This window comes from Nycticebus coucang, chromosome 18 (genome assembly GCF_027406575.1).
Source record: "Nycticebus coucang isolate mNycCou1 chromosome 18, mNycCou1.pri, whole genome shotgun sequence".
NCBI lineage: Eukaryota > Metazoa > Chordata > Mammalia > Primates > Lorisidae > Nycticebus > Nycticebus coucang.
The window spans coordinates 43,623,395-43,648,866 of record NC_069797.1 but is presented as its reverse complement, the minus strand read 5'-3'; the positions used below and the strand labels follow the sequence as shown (position 1 = coordinate 43,648,866).

The 25,472-nt window shown below is 42.0% G+C and overlaps 1 protein-coding gene and 1 non-coding gene across 6 annotated transcripts in view; one reads left to right on the top strand and one right to left on the bottom strand.

Annotated features, from left to right (window-relative positions):
* Positions 1-8,021: 8,021 nt before the first annotated feature.
* Positions 8,022-8,184, bottom strand: LOC128571393 (U1 spliceosomal RNA). The gene has a single exon (XR_008375815.1). It is a non-coding gene; the product is annotated as a U1 spliceosomal RNA (small nuclear RNA).
* A 7,802-nt stretch (positions 8,185-15,986) lies between these two features.
* The window catches only part of RAD51C (RAD51 paralog C), a 51,474-nt gene continuing 41,988 nt past the window's right edge, over positions 15,987-25,472 (top strand). For 4 of the 5 annotated variants that reach the window (XR_008375529.1, XM_053569118.1, XM_053569116.1 and 1 more), the window contains exons 1-3: positions 16,010-16,206; positions 21,814-22,072; positions 23,217-23,383. Coding sequence is in view for 4 of the 5 variants with exons in the window: in XM_053569118.1 (XP_053425093.1) it covers positions 16,089-16,206; positions 21,814-22,072; positions 23,217-23,383 (544 nt within the window). In the remaining variant the exon portion in view is untranslated. Of the gene's footprint in view, positions 16,207-21,813; positions 22,073-23,216; positions 23,384-25,472 lie in introns of all 5 variants that reach the window. The other variant, XM_053569117.1, reaches the window with a different exon arrangement.

The following is a 25,472-nucleotide window of genomic DNA, read 5'->3' as shown; positions in this document are numbered from 1 at the left end:
AGCCAATTGCCCGAGGACTATTCAGGTGGTGCCCTGGGTGTGTGGTTGTAGGAAGGTTTGATTTTCCTTTTCCAATTGTTGCCTGTGGGGGGCAGGGTGAATTAATTGCTGGTATTTCTCCACAGCTGAGACTTCAACCCAGCGTAACTGTTTCACTAGGGTTGAACAAGGACCAGCTGAAAACAAGACAGAACCATTTAGACCCACCACACCAAATAGGTCCCCAGTTTCTCAGGCCGTAGCACTGTACGGGTCCTCAACAAAGCTCCAGGGGAAAAGTCAAACGGTGTAAAATAATCATGGGGCAGAACCAGCGGAAAAACTCTGGTAACATGAATAACCAGAATAGATCAACCCTCCCCACCCCAAGGAAAGATATGGCAGATGTAACTGAAGATCCCATTCATAAACAGCTGGCCGAGATGTCAGAAATCAAATTCAGAATTTGGATTACAAACAAGATTAATAGAATGGAGGAAAATTTGGAAGTAGAAATTCAAAAAGCAATTCAAAAGTCAGAATTAGAAATTTGAGGAGAAATTCAAAAGTTGTCTCAAGAATTTAATGAATTTAAAGACAAAACCACCAAAGGATTTTGATGCACTGAAGCAAGAATTTGCAGTCCTCAAAGATCTGAAAACTACAGTAGAATCCCACAGTAATAGAGTGGAGCAAGCAGAAGAAAGGATTTCTGACATTGAAGACAAAGCTTTTGAATGCTCCCAAACTCTCAAAGAGGAAGAGAAATGGAGAGCAAAACAGATCATTCTCTCAGAGAGTTCTGGGATAATTCAAAGAAGGCTAACATCCACCTCATTGGAATCCCTGAAAGTGATTAAGTGGCCTCACAAGGCACAGAGGCCCTTCTCCATGAAATTATGAAAGAAAATTTTTCAGACATGCCAAGAGATTCTGAAATTCAAATAGCAGACAGTTTCAGAACCCCAGCACGACTCAATCCGAATAAGACATCCCCCAGGCACATCATAATTAACTTCATTGAAAGAGAAAATTTGAAAGCAGCCAGACGTAAGAAATGCATTACCTACAAAGGGAAGAATATTAGAATGACTGCAGATCTCTCTGCTGAAACTTATCAAGCCAGAAGAGGGTGGTCATTGACTTTTAATCTCCTAAAACAAAATAACTTTCAACCCCAGATCCTGTGTCCAGCTAAACTGAGTTTCATTTATGATGGAGAAATTAAATATTTAATGACATTCATATGTTGAAGAAATTTGCCATAACCAAACCAGCTCTTCAGGATATTCTCAGACCTATCCTCCATAATGACCAGCCCAATCCTCTACCACAAAAATAAACTCACTCAAACTTTTTATCAAACTCCAACTTCCACAGTGGCGAAAGGATTAAAAATGTCCACTGGACTTCTGAAAAACTCAATACCCAAAATTTTACCAGACTTATCAATATTCTCCATTAATGTGAACGGCTTAAACTGTCCACTAAAGAGGCACAGGTTAGCTGACTGGATACAAAAACTTAGGCCAGATACTTGCTGCATACAAGTCACATCTTACCTTAAAAGATAAACATAGACTCAAGGTGAAAGGATGGTCGTCCATATTTCAGGCAAATGGTAGCCAGAAAAAAGTGAGGCGTTGCAATTCTATTTGCAGACACAACCAACAAAAATAAGGAAGGATAAGCATGGTCACTTCATATTTGTTAAGGGTAATACTCAATATGATGAGAGTTCAATTATGAATATTTATGCACCCAACCAGAATGCACCTCAATTTATAAGAGAAACTCTAACAGACATGAGCAACTTGATTTCCTCCAGCTCCCTAATAGTCGGAGAGTTCAACACTCCTTTGGCAGTGTTGGATAGATCCTCCAATAAGAAGCTGAGCAAAGAAATTTTAGATTTAAACCTAACCATCCAACATTTGGATTTAGCAGACATCTACAGAACATTTCATCCCAACAAAACTGAATACACATACTTCTCATCACCCCACGGAACATACTCGAAAATCGATCACATATTAGGTCACAAGACTAACCTCAGTAAATTTAAGGGAATAGAAATTACTCCTTGCATCCTCTCAGACCACTATGAACTCAGTAACAACAGGAATTTGCATACTCATACAAAAACATGGAAGTTAAATAACCTTATGCTGAATGATAGCTGGGTCAGAGATGAGATCAAGAAGGAAATTGCCAAATTTTTGGAACAAAATGACAATGAAGACACGAATTATCAGAACCTCTGGGATACCACAAAGGCAATCCTAAGAGGGAAATTTGTAGCACTGCAAGCCTTCCTCAAGAGAAAGGAAAGAGAGGAAGTTAACAACTTAATGGGGCATCTCAAGCAACTGGAAAAGGAAGAACATTTCAACCCCAAACCCAGTAGAAGAAAAGAAATAACCAAAATTAGAGAAGAATTAAATGAAATTGAAAACAAAAAATTTATACAACAGATCAATAAATCAAAAAGTTGGTTCTTTGAAAAGGTCAATAAAATAGATAAACTTTTGGCTAACCTAACGTTCTATGAAGCAAACATCACCCTGATCCCCAAACCAGGAAAAGACCCAACAAGAAAAGAAAATGATAGACCAATATCACTAATATAGATGCAAAAATATTCAACAAGATCCTAACAAACAGAATCCAGCAACACATCAAACAAATTCTACATCATGACCAAGTCGGTTTTATCCCAGGGTCTCAAGGCTGGTTTAATATACGTAAATCTATAAGTATAATTCAGCACATAAACAAATTAAAAAACAAAGACCATATGATTCTCTCAATTGATGCAGAAAAAGCTTTTGATAATATACAGCATCCCTTCATGATCAAAACACTTAAGAAAATTGGTATAGGGCGGCACCTGTGGCTCACTGAGTAGGGCACCGGCCCCATATACCGAGGGTGGTGGGTTCAAACCCAGCCCTGGCCAAACTGCAACAAAAAAATAGCCGGTGTGGCAGGCACCTGTAGTCCCAGCTACTCGGGAGGCTGAGGCAGGAGAATCACCTAAGCCCAGGAGTTGGAGGTTGCTGTGAGCCGTGTGACGCCATGGCACTCTACCGAGGGCAAAAAAGTGAAACTCTGTCTCTACAAAAAAAAAGAAAATTGGTATAGAAGGGACATTTCTTAAACTGATAGGGGCCATCTACAGCAAACCCACAGCCAATATTGTATTGAATGGAGTTAAATTGAAATCATTTCCACTCAGATCAGGAACCAGACAAGGCTGCCTATTGTCTCCACTGCTCTTTAACATTGTAATGTAAGTTTTAGCCATTGCAATTAGGAAGAAAAGGCGATCAAGGGTATCCATATAGGGTCAGAAGAGATCAAACTTTCACTCTTCTCAGATGATATAATTATATATCTGGAAAAAACCAGGGATTCTATTACAAAACTCTTAGAAGTGATCAAGGAATACAGCAGCGTCTCAGGTTACAAAATCAACATTTACAAAATCAACATTCACAAATTGGTAGCCTTTATACATACCAACAATAGTCAAGCTGAAAAAAACAGTTAAGGACTCTATTCCATTCACAATAGTGCCAAAGAAGATGAAATATTTGAGAGTCTAACAAAGGACATGAAAGATCTCTATAAAGAGAACTATGAAACTCTCAGAAAAGAAATAGCTGAAAACGTTAACAAATGGAAAAACATACCATGCTCATGGCTGGGAAGAATCAACATTGTTAAAATGTCCATACTACCAAAGCAATATACAACTTTAATGTAATCCCTATTAAAGCTCCACTGTCATACTTTAAAGATCTTGAAAAAATATTTTTTTAGTTCTTTTTATATGGAATCAGAAAAAACCACGAATAGCCAAGATATTACTCAGAAATAAAAACAAAGCAGGAGGACTCACTCTACCAGACCTCAGACTATACTATAAATCGATAGTGATCAAAACAGCATGGTACTGGCACAAAAACAGAGAAGTAGATGTCTAGAACAGAATAGAGAACCAAGAGATGAACCCAGCTACTTACCGTTATTTGATCTTTGACAAGCCAATTAAAAACATCCAGTGGGGAAAAGATTCCCTATTTAACAAATGGTGTTGGGTGAACTGGCTGGCAACCTGTAGAAGACTGAAACTGGACCCACACCTTTCACCATTAACTAAGATAGACTCTCACTGGATTAAAGATTTAAACTTAAGACATGAAACTATAAAAATACTAGAAAAGAGTGCAGGGAAAACCCTTGAAGAAATTGTTCTAGGTGAGTATTTTATGAGGAGGACCCCCCGGGCAATTGTAGCAGCTTCAAAAATACACTACTGGGACCTGATCAAACTAAAAAGCTTCTGCACAGCCAAGAACACAGTAAGTAAAGCAAGCAGACAGCCCTCAGAATGGGAGAAGATATTTGCAGGTTATGTCTCTGACAAAGGTTTAATAACCAGAATCCACAGAGAACTCAAAAGTATAAGCAAGAAAAGAACAAGTGATCCCATCGCATGCTGGGCAAGGGACTTGAAGAGAAACTTCTCTGAAGAAGACAGGCACATGGCCCACAGGCATATGAAAAAATGCTCATCATCTTTAATCACCAGAGAAATGCAAATCAAAACTACCTTGAGGGGTGGCGCCTGTGGCTCAAGGAGTAGGGCGCCAGTCCCATATGCTGGAGGTGGCGGGTTCAAACCCAGCCCCAGTCAAAAAAAAAAAAAAAAAAAACTACCTTGAGATACCATCTAACTCCAGTAAGGTTAGCCCATATCACAAAATCCCAAGACCAGAGATGTTGGTGTGGAGGTGGAGAAAAGGGAACACTTCTACACTGCTGGTGGGAATGCAAATTAATACATTCCTTTTGGAAAGATGTTTGGAGAACACTTAGAGATCTAAAAATAGATCTGCCATTCAATCCTGCAATTCCTCTACTAGGTTTACACCCAGAAGACCAAAAATCACATTATAACAAAGATATTTGCACCAGAATGTTTATTGCAGCCCAATTCACAATTGCTAAGTCATGGGAAAAGCCCAGGTGCCCATGGATCCACGAATGGATTAATAAATTGTGGTATATGTACACCATGGAATATTATGCAGCCTTAAGGAAAGATGGAGACTTTACCTCTTTCATGTTTACATGGATGGAGCTGGAACATACTCTTCTTAGTAAAGTATCTCAAGAATGGAAGAAAAAGTATCCAATGTACTCATCCCTACTATGAAACTAATTTATGCCTTTCATATGAAAGCTATAACCCAGTTATAACCTAACAATGTGGGGAAGAGGGAGAGGAGGGGATGCGGTGCATCTTATAAGGGTACATGTGAAACTTAGGAAATGTAGAATATAATTGTCTTAATACAATAACTAAGAAAATGCCAGGAAGGCTATGTTAACCAGTGTGATGAAAATGTGTCAAACTGTTTATAAAACCAGTGTATGGTGCCCCATGATCACATTAATGTACACAGCTATGATTTAATATTAATAAAAAGTAAATAAATAAAAATAAAAAACTGACCAAACAAAAGATAGTCATTACTTTAAATGAAGTTATTATTATTTACAAGTAGTAAAGAATTCATATATGCCTATCATTCACATCTGTTCTTGCTCTGCTAAACCTCTACATAATCATTATTTTTTTTATGGGTAGGATAAAGCCTTATTAATATCTTTTTTTTGGAGATAGAGTCTCAAGCTGTTCCCCTACATAGAGTGCTGTGGCATCATAGCTCACAACATCCTCCAACTCTGGACTCAAGAGATCCTCTTGCCTCAGTTTTTCTATTTTTATTTGTTTATTTATTTATTTTTGAGACAGAGCCTCAAGCTGTCACCCTGGGTAGACTGCAGTGGCATCACAGCTCACAGCGACCTCCAACTCCTGGGCTTAAGCAATTCTCTTGCCTTAGCCTCTGAAGTAGCTGGAACTACCGGCATCCGCTACAATGTCCAGCTATTTTTTAGTTATAGGTGTCATTGTTGTTTGGCAGGCCCAGGCTGGATTCAAACCCGCCAGCTCTGGTGTATGTGGCTGGGGCCCTAGCTGCTTGAGCTACAGGGACCAAGCCAGTTTTTCTATTTTTAGTAGAGACAGGGGTCTCACTTTTGCTCAGGCTGGTCTTGGACTTCTGAGCTCAGCCTCCCAAAGTGCTAGGATTATAGCCATGAGCCACTGCGCCCAACCTTGCTAATATCTTCATCTTTCCAAATGAGAAGTCAACAAGTTGTAAAAGCATACAACCAAGGAAACCAATTGTGGAACTAAATTTGTCCCATCAAAGATAGAGGAATGAAGATATTGGGGTGATAAATATTAAATAAATCCTTACTATAATACCAGTACAAAAACAACAGAAGAAACAGCTATTAATTGTACTGGGTAGAGATATCTTTGAAGTCAAACCCTATTATATGATGCATGCATGTATGTTACTTGAGTAAAAAGTAAAATCATTTTGGATAAAAACAAAACATAATGCAAGATCTAAGAACAAATACAAAAGGAAGCTTGTTACTACAGTTAACTTGCTACCTCTGTGCAAACTTTAAAAACAGTTTACAGTTCAGAGTATAAGACTAATACGGCAGTAGTAACTGTCTTTTTTTTTTTTTAGAAATTTTATTTTATTTATTTATTTATTTATTTTGGCCAGGGCTGGGTCTGAACCCACCACCTCTGGCACATGGGGCCAGCGCCCCACCCCTTTGAGCCACAGGCACCACCCAGTAGTAACTGTCTTTAAGAAAGACAAGAAATAGCACAAATACACGCCCCCACTACCACAAATCATGCAGTCAAGTTTTCCACATCTGGAGTACAACAGATGAGCCACACCCTAGAATATTTGTGATCATGGTATCTCCCCTGCCAGGTAAATATGAGTTGTACCAACAGCATGGCATCTGACCCTCAGATTCCAAACACACCAGTCTCCTTGCACAAGTTCTAGCCTGTCACAACATAAAGACGTTTCCAAATTATAACAGCCAGACAACAACATTTTGGACTTAGAATAGTTGCAAAATCCTAACATAAGTATAGTGTGTGTAAGACCAGATAACACAATACTCATCTACATACTCCAAGCCGCTTTGGGGGACATCAAAAGCTCCTGAGGAATTGGAGACTCTGGATGATGTAGGCAGCATAATAGCCCACCAAAAATGTCTTTTCCCTAATCCCCATGAATCTGTACTTTTCATTATGGCAAAAGATTGTATGCAGCTATAAAGATTTGAGATGAAAGATTATCTTTGGTTACCCTGGTGGGCCTAATGTAATCACAGAATCCTTACAAGGACACAAGAGGACCAGAAAAGTGAGGATATAAGAGTGGAAGAGAAGTCAGATGCTAAATGGGTCACAAACAAGGAATGTAGACCGCCTCTTGAAGCTGAAAAATACAAGGTAACAGATTCTCCCCAGTCTCCTGAGAAACCCCTCTAAACTTCTGACTACTTTAAATGTTAAACACTTTGTGTAGCTTTAAGTCACTAATTCTGTGGTAACCATTTATAGAAATACCTACTGGGGAAAGGGGTTGTAAGGAATATGTATTGGATTCCACCATAGAGAAACAAACTAATCCCATATATTCAGTCTTGGCTTAAAAATCATACCTATCCTACATTGTCCCAACTCAAATACTGCATAGTCCCACCCATAACTAGAAGCTAAATAAACAGCATGTACACATAAAAATACAGAATTATGGACAATGAAAACAAAGATAAGTAGGAAGCTGGGAGAGGGATAATAAAAAATTTCCTTGAGGGGGCTGGCCCCATATACCAAGGGTGGCGGGCAACAAAAAATAGCCGGGTATTACAGTTACTCGTGAGACTGAAGAAAGAGGACTGCCTAACCCAAGAAGTGGAGGTTCCTGTGCGATGTAAAAAAAATTTCCTTAACAGATAGTATTAAGGAACAACTATTGCTCTAATAATACCCCAGTAAATCACTTCCACGTGACCATAACATGGAAATGATACCCAAAGATAAAACTCAAGGTCTTCTTTTGACAGACAAAGACAGAGGGTAGTGCGAATGCAGTCCCCCACTACCACAAATTATGCAGATGAGTTTCCTACACTTGAGGAAATCACAGGGGTCAGTACATCCAGAGTGCAACAGATGAACCTCACCCTGGGAGAACCACCTTCATGATCATGGTATCTCCCCCACCAGGTAAGTATGAATTGAGTAAGCTGCCAGGTCAGACACCCTTAGATTAAAACCACTCTTAGTTAGGGTTATTTTTCTCATGTGGTTCATTGAGCACCTCGTTTCTGAAATAAAAATTTTCCAACTATAATTACCAGGAACAATAATTTTGTATATCTTGATTCGTCAAAATCTTAGGTAACATAGGGCCTACGATACAAATGACCAGCAGTCCTGGCGCCTTATCTACATGTTCCACACCCCTTTTGCTGATCTCATTCGTTTTCCTAGTTAGAAAGGCCTGGAGATGCTACTGAAACAAAATTTAAAAACACTCTCTGGGTGGCGCCTGTGGCTCAAGGAGTAGGGCGCCGGTCCCATACGCCGGAGGTGGCGGGTTCAAACCTATCCCCAGCCAAAAACTACAAAAAAAAAAAAAAAAAAAAAACACTCTGCAGATTAAAATGTAAACCTGTGGGTGGCGCCTGTGGCTCAAAGGAGTAGGGCACCGGCCCCATATGCCGGAGGTGGCGGGTTCAGCCCCAGCCAAAAACTGCAAAAAAAAAAAAAAAAAAAATCCTAAACAGATATTAAAAAAAAAATGTAAACATGTAAACTTGCTCCCGCCTTTGAGGATTTGGTGCTAATAATGTCACTGTGATTTTTTTTTTCCTTTTAACGAAAATTCCTGCCCTTAAGGGATACTCCTGCATCAACCTCCCTAGTAGATGGGACAAAAGGGGCAAGCCACCATGCCCTCCTCAGTCCTGGGAACTTCTGACACAGTTAAGCTGCTATACAGGTAATTTGAGTGACCAAGTCCAACACGATGAAATTTGGTAAAAGTACCTTTGAAAATCTAGTCTTGTATAGGTTGTCAGTCCAAAGCGTCAAGCCTAAGCACAAAATGCTCTTTCAAACACACAGGAAATTCTTACTTAAAGGAGCAAGTATGCAAATGCTATCTTTTTGTGTGTCCAGAAGAGCTCTGCTTATGTTGCCCAGACTCACAAACTAATTCTAATTTTTTTTTTTTTTTGAAACAGAGTCTTACTATGTCGCCCTCAGTAGAGTGCTATGGCGTCACAGCTCACAGCAACCTCAAACTCTTGGGTTTAAGCCCTTCTCTTGCCACAGCCTCCCAAGTAGCTGGGACTACAGGTGCCCTCCACAATGCCCGGCCACTTTTTTTGTTGTTGTGCACTTGTCACTGTTGTTTGGGAGACCCAGGCTGGGTTCAAACCCACCAGCTCCAGTGTATGTGGCTGGCACCCCAGCCGCTGAGCTACAGGTGCAGAGCCCTAATTCTAACTTTCAATGAAACAAACTTTGAAAAGCTCATTGAGCGCCCCCTTCCACACTCAGATTTCAATAAACGACCCTGACCTTGGAAACCTCCATAATTTTAGAGGTGTCCTTAAACCTCCTATACTCAACACCACAAGCTAAAGGTTATCTTCTTTTTCACAGGTGTTTCAGAAATCCACAATAAGACTACTAGAGAGTTGATTCTACAAGAAACTCCCGAGCCTATTATTAGACTCCTCAAAAAAGAGCAAATCCTGTCTCAGGCAATGGTTAATAATTTACTGTACTTATGACCACGTAATAAATATCACTCTTTTCAACCCTCACCTTCCTTCTTCACTGTAACTTAGAGTTACCAAGTTCAACAGCTGTCTCTCCAAGATCTCACCAGAATTACCCTATTTCCCAAATCTTTTTGTCTTATGCTATTCTCTCCCATGCCAAAATAAATTAGGCAGATTATATCTTTAAAACAGGAAAAACTTATGCTGCTAAAAATTTTTTTATTAAAGATTAACAAGAGGCCAGGCACAGTGGCTCACGCCTGTAATCCTAATACTCTAGGCGGCTGAGGTAGGTGGACTGCTTGAACTCAGGACTTTGAGACCAGCCTGAGCAAGAGTGAGACCCTATCTCTACTAAAAAACAGGAAAAAAACAAAAATACTAGCCAGTAAGTACCCTGTTTCCCTGAAAATAAGACATCCTCCGAAAATAAGACTTACTTACAGGAAAGATAAGACGTCCCCTGAAAATAAGACGTAGCGCATCTTTGGGAGCACACCTTATTTTCGGGGAAACAGGGTAGTTGTGGTGGGCACCTGTAGTCCCAGCTACTTGAGAGGCTGAGGCAAGAGAATCGCTTGAAACCAAGAGTTTGAGGTTGCTGTGAGCTATAAGTTATCGCGCTCTACCCACAGCCACAAGAGTGAGACTGTCAATAAATAAATAAATAACGGTTAGCAAGCAATCATTGAGAACATAAAAGTGGCTGAGGCCAGGCACTGTGGCTCACGCCTGTAATCCTAGCACTCTTGGAGGCTGAGGTGGGTGGACTGCTTGAACTCATGATTTTGAGACCCGCCTGAGCAAAACAGAAAAACTGAGGCAAGAGGATTGCTTGAGCTCAAGAGTTGGAAGTTGCTCTGAGATATAATGCCTCGGCACTCTACCCAGGATGACTGCTTGAGATTCTGTCTCAAAAAAAAAAAAAGCTGCTGAGACAGAAAGAAAAAATATTGGACTAAAGGGGGAGTGGATTCTGTGAGGCAAGCAGAAACTACTCAAATCTGATCTTCTGAGAGTCCATCAGTTTTAATTTTATAAACTTTCCTTTTCAAAGAAGGAAGTATTAAGTAATATAAATACATGTATGTATATATAATCTATAAATAAAATATCTACATTTTGTGTTATGAAATAAAATTAAGATTCCTTGAAATCTGGTTGAGAACAACTTGTGCAATGGAAAAGATGATGTCTGTCAACTATACTGCTGTTACCCCCAAAACAATTCTTATATCCAAAATGCCAGTTTCAGAAGATTTGTGACTAGCAGTGCCTTCTTAAACTAATAACAGAATCCTTAAGGGGCCCATAATCTTCACAAGGCCTACGTTAAATATTTCACAAGAATTTCATTGTTATTGACCTAGTATAGAAATATATGCTCAGGAGAATTTGCCTTAGTGCAAAAAAGTGTCTTTCCTCCACTCTCTTCTAGCTCGAGCAAGTTAAGAAAAATGCTACTGCTATAATCCTCACAGACACTCTGCATATTTTAATGTCCTTTGAAAGCCACATTTCTTTGATTAGAAAAAAATGAGGGGTGGTGGCTCACACCTGTAATCACAGCACTCTGGGAGGCCGAGGAGGGAGGATTGCTTGAGTTCACAAATTCAAGGCCAGTGTGAGCAAGATGGAGACCCCATGTCTACTAAAAATAGAAAAACTGACGCAGGGGCGGCACCTGTGGCTCAAGGAGTAGGATGCCGGTCCCATATGCTGGAGGTGGTGGGTTCAAACCTAGCCCCGGCCAAAAACCAAAAAAAAAGAAAAACTAAGGCAAGAGGATCAGTTGAACCCAAGAGTTGGAGGTTGCTAGGAACTATGACGCCATGGCACTCTTCAAAAGGCAACAAAGTGAGACTTTTTCTCAAAAAAAAAAAAAAGAAAGAAAGAAAGAAAAAAAAATGAACAGGCCAGGCACAGTGGCTCATGCCTGTAATCCTAGCACTCTGGGAGGCCAAGATGGGAGGATCCCTTGAGCTCAGGAGTTTGAGACAAGCCTAAGCAACATAGGGAGATCCTGGCTCTACTAAAATAGAAAAAATTAGCTGGGCGTCATGGCAGGTACCTGTAGTCCCAGCTACTGTGAAGGCTGAGGCAGGAGGAACACTTTAACCCAGGAGTTTGAGTTGCTGTGAGCTAGGCTGAGGCCATAGGACTCTAGCCTGGGGCAAGAGAGTGAGACTCTGTTTCAAAAAATAAAGAAAAAAGAAAAAAAATGAAGAAAAATATATGTTTGTTAAATTTTTTTTTTTTTTTTTTTGAGACAGAGTTTCAAGCTGTTGCCCTGGGTAGAGTGCCATGGTGTCACAGCTCATAGCAACTTCAAACTCTTGGGCTTAAGTGATTCTCTTGCCTCAGCCTCCCAAGTAGCTGAGACTACAGGTGCCCACCACAACACCCGGCTATGTTTTCTTTTTTGGGGTTGCAGTTGTTGTTGTTTTTAGCTGGCCCAAACTGGGTTCGAACCCGCTAGCCTTGGTATATGTGGCCGGTGCCCTACCCACTGAGCTATGGCATCACCTGTTTGTTAAATGTTAACGTAGGTTAGCATGGAAACGTACTGAAAAGCTTCTTAGGTTCATTATACAAAGACTGCATAACTGTTGCCAAAACCAGACAAAGCAGACATAACAATACCATACATCAATCTATGCAAAACTATTAACTAAATGTATAAAACTTTTATAAACTGAATCAGGCTCGGCACCTGTAGCTCAGTGCCAAGTAGTTGGGACTACAGGTACCCACCACAACGCCCGGCTATTTGTTGTTGTAATTGTCATTGTTGTTTAGCAGGCCTGGGCCAGGTTCCAACTCACCAGCCTCGGTGTATGTGGCTGGTGCCCTGGTCACTGAGCTACGGACACCAAGCCAATTTTTCTATTTTTAGTAGAGACAGGATCTCATTCCTGCCCAGGCCAGTCTCTAACTCCAGAGCTCAAACAATCCACCTGCCTCGGCCTCCCAGAGTACTAGGATTACAGAGGTGAGCCACGGCACCTGGCCCAAATCTATGTTCCTAGGCTTAAACAAACTTCTCCCCAGTTATAACAAAAATATTCCTATTACTCCTGTCCTACATCACCAGAAAATAGCCCAATCAACATGAAAATATCCCATTATTGGAATACTTCCACAGATTAACTATAGACAAATAGCAATAATATTGTCCTACCCTTAGTATTATATCTAGACAGCAACATAAGTCAGAAACACATGTCTGAAATACTCAATAATGATCATGATAGATTATAGGCTTTCAGAGGGCAGAGAGTCTGTCTTGTTTACCATTACCTGGCACATAACTAGCACTTAGTAAATATTTGATCTTCAGTGTGCTAACGCTAAGTGGGGACACCAATTAACTGCTCATAGGATTACTAAAAGGATCAAGTCAAAGGATATAAAAGCACTCTAACTTTTCACATTTTTACAATCATAGGCATTTTTAAAAAATACCTGTATCTCACACTTATTAGCACTCTGCTAAGTTAGGAGTTTCATGAGGATATATTCATTGAATACACACATTAGAATATTTTTTTAACTGGAGAAAGAGACAGATTTTTTTCCTCCAGAGATAGGGTCTTGCTGTCACACAGGCTGGGGTGCAGTGGCACAACCATAGCTCACTGCAGTCTCAAATTTGTAAACTCAATCTATCCTCCTGCCTCAGCCTCCCAAGTAACTAGGACTACAGGAACATGCTACCACATCCAACTAATTTTTCTTTTTCTTCATTTTTTTGTAGAGACAGGATCTTGATGTTATCTACCTGGTCTTGAATTCCTGGCCTCAAGAGATCTTCCTGCCTCATTTTCCAAAATGTTGGGATTACAGGTATAAGCCACCAGCCCAGTATGAAACTAAGATTTCTTATGCACCTTTTCTGTGCTAAGTACTTTACATTTGTTAATTTAATCTTTCCAACAACCCAATGAAATATCCTCTTCTACTTGCAAGTGAGGAAACTGAGAAACTTGCCAAAGGTCACACACTGGGTAACTTGCACAGATGTCATACAAATCTAAATCTGTATGAAACCCAAGCCCATGCTCATTTGCCCACAGCATTGCCTGTCAAACTTTTTCATTGACTAATTACAAAGGAAAACAAAAAACATTTTCAGGGGGCTTTGGGAGACTAGTAAAGTATCCAGTTGAAGCCTGATCTATCTTTGAAGTCCTATGTTTACCTTAAAATTTATTTTTATTTGCATTTTATTCCACCATATAGTAATGCTTGTTGAATATGAAACATTTCAACTGACATACCATTTAAATAATTCAACTCTTCCTTCTCTACTAAAACAAATCTTGAGAAAACTGACAGTATAGAAAAGTGCACCTTTCATATTTATTTCATAGATTTAGTTCCTAGTGCCTGCCTTCATAAACCTGGATCTCAGTTGAGAGCATGACTAAATAGCAAACTGCATTACAGATGTTTTAATGATGATAAAAGTAATACTACAGGTACCTCAAGGGTCATAAGATATTAACAATACCTAATTGTGTACCTACAGATAAAGCCTACTAGTTTAACTCTCACTGCCAATGAAACAAAATTCTAAATATGACTGATTCCAATGAGTTTGACCGAAGTGAGAGCTACTGCTGAATGCAAGTTTGGCCAAACTAACTGAAGAGCTATTGTGGTAAGACCATCTCTTCTTTGCCCAAGAACCTGGATGTTTTATAAGCATAAGCACGAATTCTTCCTGAGGACAATATTTATGTAATGCCCAGTGTGCGCCCAAATGTAGCCCATATTATAAGTTAAAGCAGGGCGCTGGTAGCTAAGTGAGTAGGGCAGCAGCCACATACACCTGAGGCTGGCAGGTTCGAACCCGGCCTGGGCCTGCTAAAACAATGACAACTCCAACAACAAAAAAAAACCCAGCCAGGCGTTGTGGCTGACGCCTGTAGTCCCAGCTACTTGGGAGGCTGAGGCAAGAGAATCATTGAAGCCCAAGAATTTGAGGTTGCTGTGGGCTGTGATGCCACGCACCCTTCCCAGGGCGAAAGTCTGAGACTCTTTCTTCAAAAAAACAGTAGTTAAGCAATGTACTTAGCAGTGAATCACATTTTGACCAGCCCTCCTAGACCTTCCCTGACCCAATAAATGGGGTACAAACGCTTCTTGCATTTTTCCCACTACTAAGGACTCACAATTTGGAGGTACCTTAGTATATGTAGATTTGAATTTCGGTGATACCTCTACGCTGAGCTTCTGTCTTTATCTTCCTCGTGGCATAACTATGAAACTGTGGGACTTGCTGAAGTGCTCAACATTGTTTCTTTTCTTAGACGTTATGTACTTAAAGGGGCTCTGATTTGCAGTATTTAGGGAGTACATTTAAGCTGGGAAAAGTCAAGGCTAATAATCGTTGCCAATAGGAAGAGAATGTTACTCTCCTACGTAAATCATACCTAGGCAAGGAAAGACCTCACAAGTCACCTTTCATACTGCCTCCCAATTCTCTGAAGTTCTTTTTTAGAAGCGGTCACCTCTACGACTTGAACACCCCTCGCCAACTCTGACCAGACCAGCTTTTGCGCAGCCCAATCCCTCCCTCTCAAGACCCGAGAAGCTCAGGCCCAGTCCACTATGGCGGCATTATTTGCTTACTTTTCCAGCTCCTTCTTAAACTACGCAGGTCACGAAGCACTAACCGTCTCAGAAACCTCAATACTCCAGACTCGACTCGCGGGACCGCGCGGGTGGGTGCGGGGATTGAGCGCCCGCGCGGCGTGAGGCTGGCCCACAATCCCTCGCGAGGGCGGGAAAAGCTAGGGGAGCAGGCAGGGGGGACGGCCAGCAAGAAGCACCAACAGACTGGAACCCTGTAATGGGCACGTAGATTAATTCTCACATAAGTGTTTCTTGGTCTTTAAACACCAAAAAACTGGTAACTGTCTAGTGTGCTCTCCTTACTCTTATTCTGGGATATCATTCCTCCTAAAGATTCCGAGGCTTCCACCCTATAGGCCAGGGTGGAGGTGAGAAAATAGGGTGTGTAGAACCCACTGGGCCTAGTTCTCCATTGTATGGTATCCAACTATCTCTTTACTGGCAGGAGGTACATTTGACTGGGAAATCCTAGGTGGGATCCGGGAGGTACCACAAAGGAAACCACGCCGAAGTGTGAAAATATACATGCCCACCTGGACCAGGCAAAACCTAAAGCACGGGGTCTGCCCGGCCGCAGACCCCGCCCTTTCCGCTTTACGACTGACGTCACGCGGCACAGCCGGCACTAGCTAGGGGAGTTTGCCTTTGCGTGGTGTAGCGGTTTTAGATCGGCGCGACTTTGCGCGTAGGGTTACCGATTTGAAATGCAGCGGGATTTAGTGAGTTTCCCGCTTTCTCCTGCGGTGCGGGTGAAGCTTGTGTCTGCAGGTTTCCAGACTGCAGAGGACCTCCTAGAGTTGAAACCCTCCGAGCTCAGCAAAGGTAACGACTTCCGATTGCAAACTCGGGCACACCAGGCCGCCTTCGGCGCTGCCTCCTCGGTTCTCCCGCCTCAGGTTTCCATAGTCTCGGCCAGAGTCTGTTGCCTCACACAGTCGCGTTTACAATGTGAAACAGCTCTTTAATTCCGCGTAAAACTTGTCTGAAAGAGTAGAGCTATGGTCGTGAATACATTTGCTAATTGCTTTTTCTGTGTCAGGGCCTGCTGAATGCCTTGAGAATTATCTTATACCCCCAAAGAACCCTCTTACATGGATTATTATGTTCAAGATATAAATGAGAGAACTGATCTTGGGGAGGTTAGGTATCTAGGTGATAACTGGGCTAGGTAATAGTGGAATTTAGAATTGGAACGAGACAAACTGTCTAATTTTTGCTGTTCCAAATCCATAGCAGGATCATAATTCTAGAAAGGCAGGATTCATGTAGAAGGGTCTCTAGATACTAAGAGGGAAAAAGGGAATAGAATTCCCAAAACCTGGCTTGGCGCCCATAGCACAGTGGTTACAGCGCCAGCCACATACACCGAGGCTGGGGGTTTGGAACCCGGCCTGGGCCAGTTAAACAACAATGACAGGTGCAACAAAAAAATAGCCAGGCGTTGTGGCAAGTGCCTGTAGTCCCAGCTACTTGGGAGGCTGAGGCAAAAGAATCGCTTATGAGGTTGCTGTGAGCTGTGACATAGTGAGACTCTGTCTCAAAAAAAAAAAAAAAAAAAATGAATTCCCCAAACCTGAAGAAAGCAGAAAGACGACACCCCTTCTCTCCCTTCTTAGTAATTCATTGAAAAATACCAAACCTCGGGCTTGTGCCTGTGGCTCAAAGGGGTACGGCTCTGGTCCCATATGCCAGAGGTAGTGGGTTCAAACCCAGCCCTGGCCAAAAAAAAAAAGAAAGAAAGAAAAATACCAAACCTCATATTCCGGCGTACCGCAAGTTATACATTGGTGAGAATTACAGCATCTTGACATACACCAAAATGAAGTTGGCTGTGGTCACTCTCGCTGTGCATATTACACTTTTAAGTTAAATTGCCCTTAACTTTGGAAAGTAAAGAGGTTTCAACTCACCACTCAAGAATAAGTATTGTAGACGCACCTTTTTTGTTTGTTTTTTTTGTAGAGACAGTCTCACTTTATGGCCTCGGTAGAGTGCCGTGGCCTCACACAGCTCATAGCAACCTCCAACTCCTGGGCTTAAGCGATTCTCTTGCCTCAGCCTCCCGAGTAGCTGGGACTACAGGCGCCCGCCACAGCGCCGGGCTGTTTTTTTTTTTTTTTTTTTTTAAAGAGACAGTCTCATTTTGTCCCCCTAGGTACAGTGCTGTGGCATCACAGCTCACAGCAATCTCCAGCTCTTGGTCTTAGGCGATTCTCTTGCCTCAGCCTCCCGTGTAGCTGGGACTACAGGCGCCCGCCACAACATCCGACTATTTTTTTGTTGCAGTTTGCCGGGGCGGGGTTTGAACCGGCCACCCTCTGTGTAGCGGGCTGGCGCCCCACCCACTGAGCCACAAGCACCGCCCTGTAGACCCAACTTTAAGTGCTATGACAAACTGCATACGCTAATGTTTAGTGGACTCTTTTTCTTTATTTTCTCTCTTTTTTTTTTTTTTTTTTTGTAGAGACAGTCTCACTTTATCACCCTCGGTAGAGTGCGTGGCGTCACAGCTCACAGCAACCTCCAGCTCTTGGGCTTAGGCAATTCTCTTATCTCAGCCTCCTGAGTACCTGGGACTACAGGCGCCAACCACAACGCCCGGCTTTTGTTGTTGTTCAGTTTGGCTGGGGCTGGGTTTGAACCCGCCACCCTCGGTATATGGGGCAGGCGCCCTACTCATTGAGCCACAGGCGTCGCCCCAACTCTTCTTTCAACACGTTGGTTTTCCGAAGAAGAAATGAGAGACTGAATGATAATCAGAATAATTGACCATTTATGATGGCCTTAATTTAATATTCTATGAACTTTTCTTTTTACTGTGTATTGTCTCTCTCTTTCCTTTTTGTTTTGTTTTTTGAGAGAAGCTCTCTTTGCCAGGGCTAGAGTGCAGTGGTGTGATTCATAACTCACAGCAACCTCAAACTTTTAGTCTCAAGGGATCCTTCTGCCTTAGCCTCCTGAGTAGCAGGGACTACAGGCCCATGCAGTCATGCCCAACTAATTTTTGGTATTTTGTGCAGAGGCAGGGTTTTTCTGTGTTGTTCAGGCTTGTCTTGAAATCCCCCTCCTCAAGTCATTCTCCCACCTCAGTTTCCCAAAGTGCTAGGATGACAGGCATGAGACACTGTACTGGCCTTGTTCCCTTGTTATAGAAGAAAAAAGTCTGAGGCAGACAGAAGTTTAGTAACTTGTCCAAAGTCACACAGTGAATGGTGTGGTTTCACAAATTCCAGCGATTGGGGTGGGCATTTTCCCTTGGTGGAATAGTGCGAGTTTATAAACCCAAGCAGTCTGGTACCAGAGTTCAAGCTCTTGAATTGGACAGGATTTACATCTCTTAAATACTCATCAGCACCATGTTATATGTAGAGATGAGGCCATGCTATATCACAGGATGATCTCAGTACTGGGCTAAAGGGATCTCTCCCCACCTCAGCCTCCTGAGTAAGCTGGTGCTACAAAATGCATGCCATTATGCCCCGCTACCAACACTGTGTTTTATTAGCATCACATCTAGAGCTCATATCTTTACCAAATCAAGCACTGATATATCAAACTGAACAGTATTATAATCCTTACCATTATTTACTTAGCAGCTTGCTGTGTAATTGCCATTTCCTTTTCTCAGTCCATACTGTCAGGTAGGAATGAAATTGTGTAGTTGAGAAGCAGCATTTGTGCTTTGAGTACTTTTTCTCATTAAGTATTTTGGAATGCTACATGAATTTATTACATCAGTGTTTCCATGAAAAGTGTCTTTTTTTTTTTTTTAAGAGGTGGGGTCTTGGCTCTGCACCTGTGGCTCAAGCGGCTAAGGTGCCAGCCACATACACTTGAGCTGGCGGGTTTGAATCCAGCCCAGGCCCACCAAACAATGATGGCTGCAACCAAAATATAGCTGGGCGTTGTCGCAGGCGCCTGTAGTCCCAGATACTTGGTAGGCAGAGGCAGGAGAATCGTTTGAGCCCAGAAGTTGGAGGTTGCTGTGAGCCGGCACTCTACCCAGAGCGACAGCTTGAGGCTCTGTTTCAAAAAAAAAAAAGAGGTGGGGGTCTTGCTATGTTGCCCAGACTGGAATGCAGTGGCTATTCACAGATGTGATAATTGTGCACTACAACCTCAAACTGCTGGGCTCAAGTGATCTTCCTGCCTCAGTCTCCCAAGTTTTTTTTTTTTTTTTTTTTGAGACAGTTTCACTTTCTTGCCCCCAGTAGAGTACCATGGTGTCATAGCTTACAGCAACCTCAAACTCTTGGGCTTACACGAGTCTCTTGTCTCAGCTTCCTGAGTAGCTGGGACTACACGTGGCTGCTACAACACCTGGCTATTTTTTAGAGACGGGGTCTCACTCTTGCTCATGCTGGTCTTGAACTTGTGAACTCAGGCAATCTACCTGCCTCTGCCTCCCAGAATGCTGGGATGACAGATGTAAACCACCACACCCAGCCAAAAAATTTTTTTGTAAAAACTAGTTTCACTATGTTGCGGAGGTTGTTCTCCTGGCCTCCCAAAGTGCTGGGATTATTGGCATGACATATAGCCCCTGGCAAAGTTTTTATTATGCACATTCGTTTCTTAAAGTTGTACCTTGTCTTAGGCAGTTAAAGAAGCTATTTTTGTTCTCATCCGAACAATAATTTGTAGACTTTATGAGAACAAGATGACTACGGCTTCATAAGGCCAAATGGATAGTTAAATGGCTGAAGCTAATACACTTTTATTTCTTCTTGAGATCTTTTTTTTTTTTTTTTTTTGTAGAGACAGAGTCTCACTGTACCGCCCTCGGTAGAGTGCCGTGGCGTCACACAGCTCACAGCAACCTCTAACTCTTGGGCTTACGCGATTCTCTTGCCTCAGCCTCCCGAGCAGCTGGGACTACAGGCGCCCGCCACAACGCCCGGCTATTTTTTTATTGAAGTTTGGCCGGGGCTGGGTTTGAACCCACCACCCTCGGCATATGGGGCCGGCGTCCTACTCACTGAGCCACAGGCGCCGCCCTTCTTGAAATTTAATAGGTACTCAGAAGTGTTTGTTGAATTCTGTTTCTGAGGTAATACATAAATCTTTGTATGATGACTAAGACAGACAACTGCCTTTATTAAGTTGAAAAATTAAATAGTTAAAGGAATGGTACTTTTTTATTATTTATTAAATCGTAGCTGTGTACATTAATGCAATCATGGTTTTTTTTTTGTTGTTGTCGTTTTGTTTTTTATTTTTGAGACAGAGTCTTACTATGTTGCCCTTGGTAGAGTGCTGTGGCATCACAGCTAACAGCAACCTCAAACTCTCAGACTTAAGCAATTCTCTCACCTCAGCCTCCCAAGTAGCTGGGACTACAGGCGCCAGTCGCAACGCCCGGCTATTTTTTTTTTTTTTTTTTTGCAGTTTTTGGCCAGGGCTGGGTTTGAACCCGCCACCTCCGGCATATGGGGCCGGTGCCCTACTCCTTTGAGCCATAGGTGCTGCCCGCCCGGCTATTTTTTTGTTGCAGTTGTCATTGTTTTAGCTGGCCTGGGCCGGGTTCAAACCCACCACCCTCGGTGTATGTGGCTGGCGCCGTACACTGTGTTATGGGTGCAGAGCCTACTTTTTTTTTTTTTTTTTTTGAGACACAGTCTCACTCTGTTGCCCTAGGCTAGAGTGCCTTGGTGTCATAGCTTCCAGCAACTCAAACTCCTGGGCTCAAGTGATCCTCTTGTTTCAACCTCCTTCAGTGGCTAGGACTACAGGTATGTGCCCTGTTCAGCTGGCTTTTCTTTCTTTCTTTTTTTTTTTACAGCTTTTTGGCTGGGGCTGGGTTTGAACCCGCCACCTCAGACATATGGGGCCTGCGCCCTACTCCTTTGAGCCACAGGCACCACCCTAGTTTAGTAGAGATAGGTCTTGCTCTTGCTCAGGCTGGTCTCAAACTCCTGTGCTAAAGCAATCCACCCGCCTTGGCCTCAGAGAGTTCTGGGATCACAGGTATGAGCTACTACACCCAGCCTGGAATAGTACATTCTTCCTCCTACATTCTTATCAAAAAACTAAAATTAGCCAGATGTGGTGGCATGCACCGGTAGTCCCAGCTACTCAGGAGCCTGACACTAGAGGATCACTTGAGTCAAGGAGCTCTGGGATGTAGTGTGCTATGCCCATCAGGTGTCCATACTAAATTTGGAATCACTATGGTGACCTCTCAGGGAGGAGGGCCCTACCATGTTGCCTAAGGAGGAATCAACCTGCCCAGGTCAGAAATGACGTAGGTCAAAACTCCCGTGCTGATCAGTAATGGGATTGTACCCATGAATAGCCACTGTACTCCAGCATAAGCACCATAGTGAGACCCATCTCTTAAAAAAAAACTGAAATTAACAAAGGTAACCCATTATCGTATTTGATTGTTTTAAATCTCTAAAATTAAGATTTTTTAAATTTTACTTTCAGAAGTTGGGATATCAAAAGAGGAAGCCTTAGAAACTCTGCAAATTATAAGAAGAGAATGTCTCACAAATAAACCAAGATATGCTGGTACATCTGAGTCAGGCAAGAAGTGTACAGCACTGGAACTTCTTGAGCAGGAGCATACCCAGGGCTTCATAATTACCTTCTGTTCAGCACTAGATAATATTCTTGGGGGTGGAGTACCCTTGATGAAAACAACAGAAATTTGTGGTGCACCAGGTGTTGGAAAAACACAATTATGGTAAAATAAATTATTCTCTTCTTAAGGGTGGGCTTAGTAACATATTATGTAAGTATTAGAGGATTGTACTGTTGGTTTACACACTGGAGACCAAAAATCATATGTATATGCTTTTATTTTTATGTGTATGCATCAAATTAAAATCAACTTTAAATTACATTTGTGTTACTTTAGTACCCCATCTCGATAAATTGATGCAGTTATTTTGATATCAAAAAATACTTCTTTCGGGTGGCGCCCGTAGCCCAGTGGGTAGAGCACCGGCCACATACACTGAAGCTGCGGGGTTTGAACCCGGCCCAGGCCTGCTAAACAATAATGACAACTACAGCAAAAAAAACAGCCGGGTGTTGTTGCCAGGCGCCTGTAGTCCCAGCTACTTGGGAGGCTGATGCAAGATTCACTTAAGCCCAAGAGTTTGAGGTTGCTGTGAGCTGTGATGTCACAGCACTCTCCCCAGGGTGACAGCTTGAGACTCTGTCTCAAAAAAAAAATTTCTTTTGCAGCATTATAGTGCAGTCATAAGGGTAAACAAGCAGCTTCTACTTTATTAGTGCACTCCTGAGAATATATTTGAAAGTCAAATATCTAAAAAATAAGTTAATGCATAGTAAGAACAGGATTGTATTTCCAGAGACCTAAAAATCCTTAATAAGTCTTTTTTTTTTTTTTTTGCAGTTTTTGACCGGGGTCGGGATTGAACCTGCCACCTTTGATAAATGGGGCTGGTACCCTATTCCTTGAGCCACAGGCACCACCCCTTAATAAGTCTTTAATCTTGATTTTATAGGCACACCTACTCCCCGAGGGATCCTCAGACTTTTTAAACAGGGGGCCAGTTCGTTGTCCCTCAGATTGTTGGAGGGCCGGACTATAGTTTAAAAAAAAAACTATGAACAAATTCCTATGCACATTGCACATATCTTATTTTGAAGTAAAAAAACAAAACGGGAACAAATGCAATCACGCCGCCTCATGTGGCCCGCGGGCCGACAGAGAGTCAGACATTACTGTTGCCTTGGGGAGTATATTTGCATTTATAAAATTTTCAGAGGTAACTTACTGGTCATCATCTGGAGTTTGAAAATATTTTCTTATATGATCAAAATAATGGTGTGGTCATTTGGCTTTTTTCTCTCAACAGTATTCAGTTAGCAGTAGATGTGCAGATACCAGAATGTTTCGGAGGAGTGGCAGGTGAAGCAATTTTTATTGACACGGAGGGAAGTTTTATGATTGATAGAGTAGTAGATATTGCTACTGCCTGTATTCAGCACCTTCAGCTTATTGCAGAAACACACACAGGTGAAGGTAAGTTAGCAAATGATCCTTTTTTTTTTTTCTGTGTAATAAAAGTAAGTTGCATTTGTGCTGATATGAAACCTTAGCAAGGGACCATTTAGTTGATGAAGTCTGATGATTGTCACTATAACTAGTGTTAAACTCACATACCTCTAAGAGCTGTTACAGCCTGGACTTTTCCTTTTATGGCCCTTGATTCTTACCGTGGGAGCCTTGGGGCAAAACATATATATATGTATTTCAGTGTTATGACTTCAAATCATCATATTCCAGTTTGCCAGATGTAAACTAATGTTATTGAACACATTAATATGAGCTAATGTTTTTAAATGGATTTCAAGTATGTTGATTCCAACTCTGGTTTTACCACAACCAAAGGTAGCTTTGAAAACTGCATCTGGAAATGTTTGGATTGTTTTGTTTTTTTTTTTGTGGTTTTTGGCCAGGGCTAGGTTTGAACCTGCCACCTCCGGCATATGGGACCGGCGCCCTACTCCTTGAGCCGCAGGCGCCACCCAAAATGTTTGGATTGTTAAACTGATTGACTTTTGGGGGTTTTAAATAGTATATAATTGACTTTATAACTGTATTAATTGAATTTAAAAGTATTTGGGAGGTTTCTTGGGTGTGTGTGTTAATGTGGAAATAAAATGTTTGATTTTAAAACCACCTTTTCTTTTTTTTAAGAAACAGAGTCTCAGTCTGTCGCCCTCAGTAGAGTGCTGTAACGTCACAGCTCACAGCAACCTCCAGCTCTTGGGCTTAGGCTATTCTTTTGCCTCAGCCTCCCAAGTAGCTGGGACTACAGGCGCCTGCCACAACGCCTGTCTATGTTTTTTTTTTTTTTGCAGTTTTTGGCTGGGGCTGGGTTTGAACCCATTACCTCTGGCATATGGGGCCAACGCCCTACTCCTTTGAGCCACAGGCACCGCCCAATGCCTGGCTTTTTTTTTGTTGCAGTTTGGCCGGGGCCAGGCTTGAACCCACAACCCTTAGTATAAGAAGCCCTACTCACTGAGCCACAGGCACTGCCCTAAAACAACTTTTTAAAAGGTAATTTATATTTGGGTTCTGGCACTTTCAATTACTTATAAATTAAATGGCTTCTTGATTGACTGCTTTTTTTCTTTTCTTTTTTTTTTTTTTCCTGAGACAGTCTCACTCTTTTGCCCAGGCTAGAGTTTTATAGGATCAGCCTAGCTCACAGAAACCTCAAATTCCTGGGCTCAAGCAATCCTCCTGCCTAAGGTTCCCACACAGCTAGGACTCCAGGTGCCCACCACATAGGCCAGCTAATTTTTTATTTTATTTATTTATTTATTTATTTTGAGACAGAGTCTCACTATGTCACCCTCAGTAGGGTGGTATGGCATCACAGCTCACAGCAACCTCAAACTCTTGGGCTTAAGAGATTCCCTTGCCTCAGCCTCCCCGGTAGCTGGGACTACAGGCACCCACCACAAGGCCTAGCTGTTTTTTTGTTGCAGTTGTCATTGTTGTTTAGCTGGCCTGGGCTGGGTCGAACCCGTTACCCTCGCTGTATGTGGCTGGCGCCATAACCACTGTGCTACAGGTGCTGAGCTTCTTTTTATTTTTTTCTTGAGACAGAGTCTCATTATGTCACTTTTGGTAGAGTGCCAAGGTATCACAGCTCAGAGTAGCCTCAAACTCTTGGGCTTAAGTGATTCTCTTGCCTCAGCCTCCCGAGTAGCTGGTACTACAGGTGCTTGCCACAACGCCCAGGAATTTTTTCGTTGTTTTTGTTGCTTAGCTGGCCCGGGCCGGGTTCGAACCCACCAGCCTTGGTTCATGTGACCAGCATCGTAACCACTGTGCTACAGGCACGGAGCCGTCGTTGGTTTTTTTTTTTAATCCATCTTTGCCTGCCCAATTTATAGGGTTCCAGCCAGAGAACCTAAGAGGGTAAAGGGAAAAAGAATTTTTCCTCTGCTGCACCTTAAACTACCCATTTCACAATGTATGTTTGTAATAGTGTCAGAGTAGGTGTAGCACTGGGATAGAGAGATTTTAAGGTTTGATATGTGATTAAGCTATGCTATTTTGGGTGAAAACTTGACTTTTTAAAACGTACATTTAT